General features: G+C 32.9%; 1 protein-coding gene across 1 annotated transcript; it reads left to right on the top strand.

Annotated features, from left to right (window-relative positions):
* Positions 1-10,783: 10,783 nt before the first annotated feature.
* Positions 10,784-12,497, top strand: LOC124899425. The gene is made up of 2 exons (XM_047414318.1): positions 10,784-12,062; positions 12,145-12,497. The coding sequence occupies exons 1-2, from the start codon at positions 11,964-11,966 to the stop codon at positions 12,397-12,399; spliced, it is 354 nt and encodes a 117-aa protein (XP_047270274.1). The 5' UTR covers positions 10,784-11,963; the 3' UTR covers positions 12,400-12,497.
* Positions 12,498-12,829: the final 332 nt, after the last annotated feature.

The following is a 12,829-nucleotide window of genomic DNA, read 5'->3' as shown; positions in this document are numbered from 1 at the left end:
TGTGTCATGTCTCAGACTTAGTTATGTAATCATGTTTTTAGCTATGCATATTCTGTAAATGAATTCAGTTTCCTCGGTATTCTCAGCTTAATTAGTCTTATTCAAGGATGAATGTTTCCAAGAAGGAGATATTGTAATACCTCGTGATAGTCTTAGCTCAGTTCAGCCCATAGTGCATGTACAAGAGGCTTAGAAACTGAAAATTTAGCTAAATGTTAAAGACTCAGTTTTATATTTGGACTCTTAACTTCGATGACTTTCAAGTGACCTTCCAGATCACGATACGATGATTTCTAAGTTAATTCATGTTCAGAGGTATAAATAGCATGTCTCGGGGAATTTTTGGATTTTTTGAATGAGGTTTGGGTCATGTTTGAATTTCAAAAATAGCAGGTCATCACGATAGCATCGCGACGTGGCCATTATAGTGATGGATGGCTCATTGCATCACGGTACCTCCCTAATCCGCATTTCAATTGAGAATTTAAATCCCAGAAGGGCAGTCTTGTCATTTCAACTGCCTCAATCCATGAAAACCTGGGATTTCTCATCAGTTAAGGCATTATATTCCAAATTTTCTCAATTTCTCTCTAAAAATAAACCCTCGCCATCACTCAAATTCATCAAGTTCAGTCAATTACTAGAAATTTGTATATTTCTGACTAAAAATTTTGACTGGAAAAAATCAGTAACAAAATTTCGACTACTTCGGTCAAAATATTTAATTTTTTTTCTTACAAAATATTTTTCCGATACTATTTGCAACATCAATAGTCAAAAATTTTGGCGATAAATTTTGGGAAATATATATTCCGACTACTGTGGTCGAAATATTTATTAATAATTAATTAAATATATTTTCAACCACTGTAGTCAAAAATGTAAATAATTAAATAAATATATTACTTTATATATATATAATCAGATCCTTATACAGAAAATGAGTGTATATAATTAAATATATATATATCCGACTACTACAATCAGAAATAGTAATAATTACATTAATATATGACTAAATATATATTAATACCCTTATACAAAAAAATTAATAAATTATTAAATATATTATTAAACATATATCCGACTACAGTGGTTAAAATTTTTTTTTAATAATATATTTAATTAATTAATTAATTAATAATCTTTCAACTGGTATAGTCAGAAATTAAATAATTAAATATATTAAATATTTCTTATTGAAGTGATCGGAACAATATCAATAATTACGCATATTATAAAATATCTTTCTTACTACTGTAGTCGGAAATATAAATAAATACAAACAAGTAATTAATGGGATATATTATTAAATATATATTTCTGACCACTACTATCGAAAATACTAATAATTAAATAAATATATGACTAAATATATATATTCAAACCCTTATACATAAAATTAATAATTAATTAAATATATTATTAAACATATATCTGACTACAGTGGTTGAAAAGTTATTTAATAATATATTTAATAAATTAATTAATAATCTTCCGACTGACGTAGTAGGAAATTAAATAATTAAATATATTAAATATTTTTGACTGATGTAGTCATAAAACTATTAATAATTAAATATATTAAATAGTTCCGACTGAAGTGGTCAGAACATTATTAATAATTAAGTAAGTATATTATTAAATATCTTTCCGACTACTGTAGTCGAAAACATAAACAATCCCTTACAGAAACAAATAATTAATTGAATATATTCTTAAATAAACATATGACTAAATATATATTCAAACCCTTTTACAAAAAAATTAATAATTAATTAAATATATTATTAAATATATATCCAACTACTGTGGTTGGAAATTAAATAATTAAATATTTTATATATTTCTAACTGATGTAGTTAAAAATTAAATAATTAAATATATGTCCGACTGATGTAGTCAGAACATTAAATATATTCAATTTTGCACCGGCCCACGATTTTACCGACCCGAGTCCATTCTTCACTTAGGGATTTCCCTCAATCTCTCAATCTCTTAATACGCCTCTCATTATCCTAAATGTTGCTCTCAGTCTCAACAAGAAGCTTATGACAGCTTAATCAAGTATTTTTCATGACTCAACTGCTCTTGGATTTTTCGTGACTCAACAAGAAGCTTACGACAGCTCTGGGGTTTTTCGTGACTCAACAACTTAATCAAGTGTCAAGACAACTTTTTTTTTCTTCTAGCTACTCCCTTTTGATTTTTGTTTTTGCTTACAAGTTGCTAACCCCATTAGTTAAAGATATTGGCGTTGTTTCAGTGAGTTTTGTGTCAAATATTGTGTGAAATTTTGTGGGTTTTCTACTTTTTGTACTCCATTTTCATTTCTTTTTGGTGGCTTTTGGTTTTGCTTGCAAGTTTCTACCCCCATTTCTTGAAGATATTGTTGTTGTTTTAGTGAGTTTGTGAGTTTCTGCTTTTTTGTACTCTATTTTCTGAGTTTGTTGAAGATTAAAGTCTTATGCTAATTTATGCCTAGAAGGACAGATTCCAGAAAGTTAAAAATTACTATATGTGTTGTTGTAGATGAGAAAGAAGTTTTGATAATGAGGAAGAAGTTTTGATAATATAAATGTACAATTTTAGGTTGTAGTAAGTTTTGTAGATTGGGACAAGAATTGTAACGTTGTGAAGGTCTCTGTAGATATGGAAGGACTAGTGTGGCTACGTGATTCAGCGGGGGATTTGGTGGAAAATTGTGTGACTAGCTGGTTGTAGAAATGATTTTGTTGGATCATGAGGAAGAAGTAATGATAATAGAAATACAAAATGTTTCTCTTATAGTAATTTTTATAGATTCGGATGAGCGTTATAACTTTGAGGTTTCTATTGTTGTGGAAGAAGGACTAGTGGATATGTGATTTAGGAGCAACACATTTGGCATTTTTATTTGCAACATAGATTTTGACTTCCTTTTTTTGGGGGAGGCAAAGAGAGAAATGGATAGTGTTTATTCAAATAGAATGTAGTTATTGTCTTTTATTCATATAAATAAATTAGCACAAAATGTGAGTTCCTGTGTTTAGTTTGTATGTGATAGTCATGGTTTTCATTGTGGATTTTCTCAAAGTTATTTTGATCCTTGACCTACATTTTTCATTATTGTATGGAGTTAACATTGAAACTAAGTGAAGCATTGAAAACAAATGGTCCTTTAAGTCCTGAAATGTATGAAAACTATCGTTGGTGTTTTTTCTCCTGTTATTGTTTTGGTTCTCTTGTTTTTGTTTCTCTTCTCTATTATTATTGTTGTCATTCTTGTGTAGATAGAAAATAAAGATCGTACATGGATGTATAATAGAACTTATCCTAACCGAGTGGGGTTGAGGGAGGAATATAAAGCTGGGGTAGCTGGATTTATTGCTAAAGCAATAACATTTAATGATTTCCTTACATGTTTATAAGAAGGGTTTTATGTTGAATTATATTGTGTGGATAACTCATGTAGAGAGTAGTGCTGCTAATACTTTTGCTTTTCAGAATTATGTTGAAAGTCCAATAAGAGAGAATAATGTTGAAATTTCACGATATAGTGAGATGGTCAGGGAAGTTTTTGGGACACACTCAGGCACTCAAAATGAACCAAATAATGAGTCTAAGCACTTTTATGAACAGTTAAAGGAAGCTACTCGTCCATTGTATGAAGGATGTAATACCCCATACTTTTTCCTAGCCTGAAATTATCCCAAGAATGTTAGAAGCTTTCTTTGAAATATGAATCAACTTTTGTACACGTGGTATTTTTAACATTTTCATCTTTTTGTCACTTGGGAAATTTAATAAGCTTTCCATCAATATCAATTTCATCAAAATCCGACATTGGAAGAGAAAGTTATGGCTGAAATACAGAAGATAGTAAAACTGCCCAGGTGCGACAGTGAGGCCGACGGACCGTCGGACTAGCGATGGACCATTGCTCATAACCGTTGTAGCAAGGCAGTGTGACTACCTTCTGTCCTGGATCGACGGCCTAGGCCGATGGACCATCAAACTAGTGATGGACCATCGCTCAGGCTATCGCAAGGGAAACAGTGAGGCCCTATTCTACCTAAAAGCGATGGTCAGGACCGACAGATCATCAACCCAGTGACGGACCATCGCACCAAGGCAGTAAGTGCCAGTTCTGGTCCTAATGCAACGGTTAGTCTGACAGACCGTCGACCCAGCGATGGACCATTGCATATTTTGTTCAGTTATTTTAAAGCCATTTTTAAAGGGGTGTTTTGGTATTTTACCACCCGTTTATATATCTAGTTATATTTGACCAATGCTCAAAAATTCATTATCCATCTACAACAACAAAATTAGGGTTTTCTCTCTAAGATTAATCCCCAAGAACAAAATTCAAATCTTCTTCAAGAACTAAGAGATTTAAATTCTTCAAGTTCAAGAACTTCAAGAAACTTAACCCAGGTATGCATAGAGTTCATTCATGGACTCTTTCCATCCATGAAGCTCAAGAATCTTTTTTTAAAGCTCAATTGTATGGATTTCTTTATGAATTTCATGTTGGGTTGTTTTTGTTCATGTTGATAATGACCAATTAAATTTTAATCCATGTTGGGTGATCAATTTTATGTGGTATTGATTAGTATAAAGGTAGATTCATGTGGACCTATGATTAAACCCTTGGATGATAAAATTAGAGTTGAATCATGATATTTATTTGTTATATAATACTGTCTACATATACTATTCCTACCATATGTTTGATTAAATGCCTATGTAAAGAAAAAAATGCCCAACTAGTATAATCTTATGAAATTCCCATTTATGTATAAGCTTATGCATGTCATATGTCTGATGAATTGCCTCAATAAATGAATTGTGGATTGCGATGTCGGTCATGTATTTAAGAAAGTCATGCTTTGTCAGTTTCTTTCCATCAAGTCCTAGGGGTACTTATACCCAAAAATTTAGCTCTATGCCTAGAGCTAGTGTCATGTTTTCACGATATCCTCGGTCAAGCCATGATCCATAGAACTCAGTCAGTCATGTGACTCAGGAAAGCTTAGTAATTTAGTAACCTCAGTAATCTCACAAACTCTCAGTAATTTAGTAACCTCAGTAATCTCACAAACTCAGTCAGTTATCAGATATCAGTAGTATTCCATTAGTTAACATAATTCAATAAACTCAGTCTATGTTTAGATCAATTAATCATGTTCAGTGTCTATTCAGATGGGAGTAGGATTCACCTTCTAGTTGAAGGTGTGATTCTTAAAAGCAATCCTTATGTTCTAGAACTACGTATCCAGCATAGGTTGAGACATCATACCTGCTAGTTGAGGTTAGATAAGGTGGCTTAACCTACTAGTTGAGGGTTCCCACCGTTCTCATTTGTGTAACCTGCTAGTTGAGGGTCACTCACATATTGTCCTTACTAATGGCGCGGTATTGACACCCTTCCAATCAGGGCATAAATTGGACCCTAATTCAGTTATAATGCATCCTTTAGGGCATGTTGGTTAGATGACTACTTCCTAAAGTTTCATGTTACAGAATCAGGACTGGCAGATACAGTTAATCAGTCTCAGTAATAGAACTCAGATAGTTTAACAAAATTCAGGACTATCAGATACAGTCAACTCAGATACAGTACGAAACTCAGATAGTTTCATCAAATTTAGGACTGTCAGATACAGACACTCATGTTATCAGTTATCAAAACTCAGTTATTAGTCATGTTAGTTAAGTAAACTTATGTTATCACAATTTTAGATATAATTACTATGTATGCATGAATATATTCTCATGTTCATATTAGTCAGCTAGCCAGTATTGTTCATGTATATGAACCCCATACATTCAGCCTACATCACATGCATACCAGTAAATTCAAAGTACTAACGCATTTGCACTATGGTGTCTTATACCATAGATTCAAAGACACAAGCTCCAGAGCATCAGTAGATTCTAGTCTCAGCAGTCAGAACTAAAAGTGAGTCCTCATCTTTCGAGGACATGATCATTACTTTATTATCTCATTAATTTATTTATTAGTTAGAGTTAATTAGGGACATGTCCCATGAACTCTTTATTCAGACCATTCAATTAGTTAGAGGCTTTCCATACTATCATGTTCAGTTAGTTATTTCAGTTGTTTCGGGTATTTCATACCCCTTCCATATTTTATGATTCAGTAGATCCTATGTTATAGTTTTGAACCTTATGGCCTTTCAGTTAATGTTTTTGTATTATACAATATATTATGCAGTATACAGGTACAGATATCAGTCATGGGTAAGCTTGTGGTCCTTCAGGGTCATAAGCACTGTGTAGCATTCCGGGTACCAGATTTGGGGTGTTACAAAGGATCAGTGCATTCTAAGTTATCTGTTGCCATTCGGTTACTAAGTATTAAGTCAATTTATTCTATTTATCAAGAGGGTATGAATTCTATCATTGGACTTATGAATAAACTTAACCCAAATAAACTTAACTTACCCAAAGATTTCTACACAACAAAGAAGTTGGTTTCTAAGCTAGGACTTTCATCAAAGATTATTCACTGTTGCGACAAAGGTTATATGTTATTCTATAAAGAAGATGCAAATTTAGGACATTATAAATTTTTTGTAATCATCCTCGTTATAAGGAAGTCACACATGCCAAAGGGAAAAAGGTTCATGTGAAGTCGATGAATTCCTTACCCCTTATACCACGGTTAAAGAGGTTGTATGCATCAACGAGCTCTACCCCTCATATGAGATGGAACTATGAAAATAAAAGACCACCTGGCATTTTATGCCACCCTTCATATGGAGAAGCATGTAAGAATTTTTATAGTGTGTATCTGGATTTTCCTAGTGAACCAAGAAACATTAGGTTGGGATTATCTACTGATGGATTCACTCAATTTTTTGTCTCATCTACACCATATTCTTATTGGATAGTGTTTGTGACTCCTTATAATCTCCCACCTAAATTTTGTATGATAAGTTCGTATATATTTCTAACTTGCATTATTCCAAGTCCTTGCAATCCAAAAGTTTTTATTGATGTATATCTATATCCATTGATTGATGAGTTGAACTTATTATGGCATGAAGGTGCGGAAGCATATGATGCATCAATAAAATAAAAATTTAGATTACGTGCTACTTTTATGTGGACTATAAATGACTTTTCTACTTATGTAATAATGTTTGGTTGGTCTACTGCGAGTAAGTTAGCTTGCCTTTGTTGTATACAAGGCATAAAAGCATTCACTTTGAAACATAAGGGTAAAAACTCATAGTTTGATTGTCACCATTGGTTCTTTCCAATGTAACATGAGCTTAGGAGAAATACTAGTGATTTTATGAAGAATAAGTCTGATTTTGATAAGCCAGCGCCAATTTTTTCGCGAGAAGATATTTGGGATAGAGTGAGAAATCTGCCTAAGGTAACAGAGTCTCCACCATCCAGGATACCTGATTATGGTGTTACACATAACTGGACTAAATAAAGCATATTTTTGGAGTTAGATTAATAGAAGAACAATCTTCTGCCTTATAATCTGGATGCCATGCATATTGAGAAAAACTTCTTTGACAACTTGTTTAATACTGTGATGGATGTAACTAACAAAACAAAAGATAACTTGAAGGTCGGGATGGACTTAAAGGAGTATTTTCAGTGCAGTGAGTTGTACCTGACATACTTAAACAATAAGATTCAGAAGCCCAAGGCCAGTTACACATTCACTTTGGATGATAGAAGAGTGATTTATGATTAGGTTAAGAATTTAAGAATGTCAAATGGATATACGTCAAATTTATCTAGGTGCGTTGACATAAAGGAAAGGAAGTTGACCTCTATGAAGCGCCATGATTGTCACATTTTCATGGAGTTACTGATGCCAAATGCATTTAGTGCATTTCCCAATAGAATATGGAAACCCATAACAGAGATAAGCTTATTTTTCAATGATTTACGTTCTAACACATTAAAGTAGGAGATCTATATTTGATGGATATCAACATTCGCTTAACCTTAAATAAGTTGGGAAAATTTTTTCCTCTTAGGTTTAGCCTATATTTAAGTACAATATAGCTGAAGCACGAAATAAGTAGTCGCCAAACAATTTTTTTAATCTTACTTCACTAATAAAATTATAGGAGTGAGCAGGGAAAACCTGACTAGAGATAAGAGAGATGCACCATATATATGAGCAGAGCTTAAATAGTTTGACCATGAGGGTATTCTATGTTTTTCTGAGTTTTCTTTATCACTTGTCATCTACTCTTTTTTCTTTTGGAAGTAGCACCGTTATTGTCAATTCGAATAAATATATTCTTGATAGGTTCTTTGGGAGAAGTGGCATTTTATCGGTTAATTATATGCAGTGTTGTAATGCTAATTTACTATGTATTTTTTTTATTATCAAGTGACCTTCATGTAAATAATTTAGACAGAAATGAATCTTATTCTGTACAATACTCTACTATGGTCCACCATAAGATGGAAATATATGCGAATGAGTACCTGTTCTGCTAATGAAGCTCTATGCAGTTAAGATTCAGCTAACTATTTGCTCTTTCCCAATTCACTTTACATATCTATATTATGTCAAAACACTTTATGATCCAAGCAAGCACCCGGTGGTAGAAACGATAATGTAAAGTCTTGGTAAGAACTCCCGTCCTAATTGTTTAAAGTATATATCTGCCTACCTTGTAACAAACATGACTATTCTTAAATTTAGTTGTTCCTTCTTTTTTAGGTGGCTACTAAAGAAAATCAATGGCATCAAAAGGTAATGTTAATGGATGATGTAAGAAAAGCAAAAAAGGGCCTGATAATCTTCCTACAGGTCAATATACTCTACCACCAGTACCACCTGTTACCATAACTCTTCAACAAGCTACTACAAATATTCCTCCCCCTCTTATATCAACTATTTCATTAACAAATGTATTTTTCATGCCTCCACCATCTGACTAGTTCCACACCTCTTCATCCCAAAATAGTTTGTATAGTATCTCTTCATATGTGCCTTTGACATCATCCATACTAAGCCTTTCTGGATTGAGAGTTAGAGGTCCTAACACACCAATATCTCCATCCATTAATAGTGCTACAATGACTAATGCTACTGTAGCTGCTTCTCAGAATTTGCAATTTAAACAGGTATTAGCATGTGACAAGTTTGGGAGGCTACAAATCGTTCCTTATTGTGATGGGTAAGTAACCCTTAAGTTTTTCGTTAATTTTTAAAAGCTAAGATGATGGTTTAATATAATTTTATTACAGTATATGCCGCCGGACATATGGTTATATAAGAAATTAAACTATTTTTGAAAAATCTGTAGAATAGTTGGTTATAGATTTCATAGGAAATTAGAATTGACATATAGAAATAGTTTATGGTATATGCAGTTTTATAAGCTATGAATCTCATTGCCTAAGATAGTTTTTCCATTGTATCCATCAACTCATTGTATTACTTTATATTAAACTATTTTACAGATAAAGTGTTCATAGAGTGATTGTCATGATAATGAAATAGACCGTATTTTTTGGTTGAAAGAAGCTCTACAGATCAAAGAACACTCATATGATGCCCAAGGAAATTGGTAAAACCTAGTTGGTTGAATGATAAAGTGTGGACTCAAGTTCTTGATGTTATTGGACACTCCTAAATATAAGGTAAAGAAGGAACAAGGAAAGGAAAATTGAGCCCTCTAAAATAGGTGGCTCACTACACATCGGAGGTTTGATGAGTTTCGATACCCACCAATGAAGACTGGTATTATTCTTGTCCAACCCCTTTATCCATTTACACATGATACTTGGAGTAAATAATTTGTTGTTTTTATTATCCAATTTGAATCATCTATAGCTGCAATTACGCTAAATGGAAGTCTAAATTTAGTTTTTATTAATACTCTATTAAGTTTTTAACTACAAAGTTTGAATTTTGATAATGTATAGTGGTTATTAGTCGAGTTTCTTATTTCTTTTGGCTGATAAAGAATTATTATTACGTTTTTAGTTATACTATTCTATTCAGTTTCACACCTCTTCTTCTTCTTTCTTCTCCCAATCGGGTTGTGACATTATATACTTAAATTATTTTGATTATTCTGTTAATCATCCATTGTTGGTGTTGGTCCCAAGTAGCAACTCCAAACTTCTATTTTTACATCCATGACAACTGAACTCACCACCAAGACGGCCATCGTTGTCTAAGACCTTTGTTTCCTTTATTTTATTCTTTCTAGCGTGCCAGAGGGCCATTATTGTCTTTATTTTTAGAATTAGAGTCGTTCTGCACTTTAGCACCTTCTTCCCTCTTATGAATAAGACCTCCAAACACTGTATCAAGGACATCCTTCTGTGAAATCTCAATTTTCCCATCCTCCTCTTCAGAATCACTTTCCTCGAGTAGCTCAATATTTTAACCTAATATGTAGGCAGAATTTTCTTTTCTGCTTTAACTTTCTCAAAAAGATGCTTTTCTTTATCATTGAATGCCACCTAAAGTTGTTGGAATCTTTATTGGTAATATTAAATAGTGAATCTTTATGAAAGAATCATGTCCAAAGAACTTCAAGATCAGCACTCTTGCATAGTAAACACATCAAACTAAAACCTTTATAACTTGAAAGGGCATCTAAAAACAGTGAATTTTGAAAAGAGAACATGGAATGTGATGAACATGGTCACCACCACTTTCATGCCCACTACACAAACTTACAATACTGATAAAACCATTTTATTCCTAACATTATTCATTATCCACTACCTCCCTCACATATACACAAAGGAAGGGTAAACATGATAATAAGTACAACAACATAGCAAAAGAAGTATCTTTAGTGGAGCTTGTTAGCAAGATTACACTGCGTTCTGATCTCACCCTTTTTCCCAGTAAGAGGGTTGTTCTCAGAAAGAATAGTGATAGCTCTTACAAATTCCTTGAAGAAATAATCTTGGCTTTTTTTCCATTTTATTTACATAGGGCTTAGTCCTCTTATCAGTTACTAGTTTGTGGTCAACTAACATTAAGCACTTGTTATCTAATATGTTCCTGTAGTAGTTGTTGTCTAGAATCATGGGTGTCCCTCTGTTATTTCTGATATACTGTATGGCCTTTGGATTTGGGATTAGGTCTAGACACTCCTTAAGCATATGGGGTACATGCGATGGGTTCAACTAAGGGTCTACTTCTGGATACAAATGATGTACCAACTTCACATAGTGTGTTCTTCCCACACTGTGTGGCCCTGTTCAACAAGACCAAATCACACAAAATTAGCTTTTATTTTCTACACACTATAAAATACCAATAAATAAAATAAATAGTCTGGAGAACTAAGTTCCAAAACAAGTTGTTTACACGGCTTGAATTCATGATCTTTTAATCACGTGATGACTAAGAGAACCTAACGAGGCAACAACTCCAAGAGTGTTGATTCCAATTTTGGAAAGCCTCTCAAGAACAATACTCATGCTTTCATTATGATCTGGGAGGTGTTGTTCAAGAATTGTTTACTGTGTTTTTCTATCCATTTGATTCAACTACTCCTGCACTTACAAATCCAGCTCTTGAGAGGCACTAATTGCCGCTCAAGAGATATCATCTCATATATGCAACACCAAATTTTTTCAAGACATCCTTTTCTTCCTCAAGGCTCTGCATCTGATCCTTTTGCATGAGATACTCGGGTAGGATAAAATCTAGCCGCAGGTATAAGAAGCATGTTAGTTTGGTCCATCAACAAAGTTCAAAAAATCCAGAAATGTTTAAAAAGGATATGTATAATCAAGGGAAGGAAAAAATGGTGATGGCAGAAATATTTAAAAGATTCCTACTGCTGCTTTTGTACAGTGAATGAGATTCTGCAAAAGAGGGGTATTTTCCATGTTGTTCTTTAATCCAGACAGTGTTGAATTGATATGAACTTAATAGATGAACTTTTACTATATCATTGACCTGTATATGGGTAAAATTTTGTAGAAATTCTTAAATGGGACCTCTTCCTACGGCCTTCAAAGAGACAGATAGGAAGAAAAAGTCGGATGATACAAGAGAAGAGTGGGACGAACCACATGCTAAGGATGCATATGTAAGATAATAAATTTTATATATATTATTTTCTTATTATTCAACTTAGCTTGTTAACATAATGATAATTATTTCTCTTTTAGGAGGGATTTCAAGAAAGCATTGAAGATTGGCATCAAACTCAACCTGCTTCAGAGGATAGTACCATGGTCCAACCATCGCCTGCTGACATGACTAGAATATGGATAATTGTGGTAGTTAGTGCTAAGAAGGGTAAAACCTATGGATTTGGAGTTAACCAATCCTCGAGTAGTTCTTCCCCAATGTTGCCCGACTCCACTTCTATTTTGCAAAATATGGAAGAAATAGAAGCGTTGAGAAAAAAATTGAAGAGTTGACACCACACTATGTAGTTAGTGATGCCAAGTCTACTAAGTTTGAGGCGTTAGTCAAGAAGCATATGCGTCAAGTATTTGATGATGGGGAAGAAAGTGAATCGGATGATTAGATTGTAGTGGTTGGTTCTTGTTTATAATTGTGACATTTAGACTTAAACTATTAGAATTGGTGTTTGTTTTGGATTGTGACGTTTAAACTTGTCTTGAAATGTTTAAACTATTTGATTCGCTATTTGTTTTGCATGTTTTAAAGTGGTTGAATTTTTAAGTTTCGCTTTTATATGTACTTTTTAAATTCTAGTTGAACATGAGAGGATATTTCGACTACAATGATTGTAAATAACTTATTTATTAAATAATTTTTTATCAAATTTTCGACAATAGTAGTCAAAAATAATTTTATATATTAAATAATTATTTATTAATTTTT

This window comes from Capsicum annuum, chromosome 6 (assembly GCF_002878395.1).
Source record: "Capsicum annuum cultivar UCD-10X-F1 chromosome 6, UCD10Xv1.1, whole genome shotgun sequence".
NCBI lineage: Eukaryota > Viridiplantae > Streptophyta > Magnoliopsida > Solanales > Solanaceae > Capsicum > Capsicum annuum.
Note: the sequence above shows the minus strand (reverse complement) of the source record. Positions and strands in the feature narration are given on the sequence as shown.

Bases quoted from the DNA above. Each gene is read 5' to 3' on its own strand.
- LOC124899425 (XM_047414318.1), top strand. From the start codon at position 11,964: ATGGGACCTCTTCCTACGGCCTTCAAAGAGACAGATAGGAAGAAAAAG. The intron at 12,063-12,144 runs GTAAGATAATAA...TTTCTCTTTTAG, and splicing joins CACATGCTAAGGATGCATAT to GAGGGATTTCAAGAAAGCAT.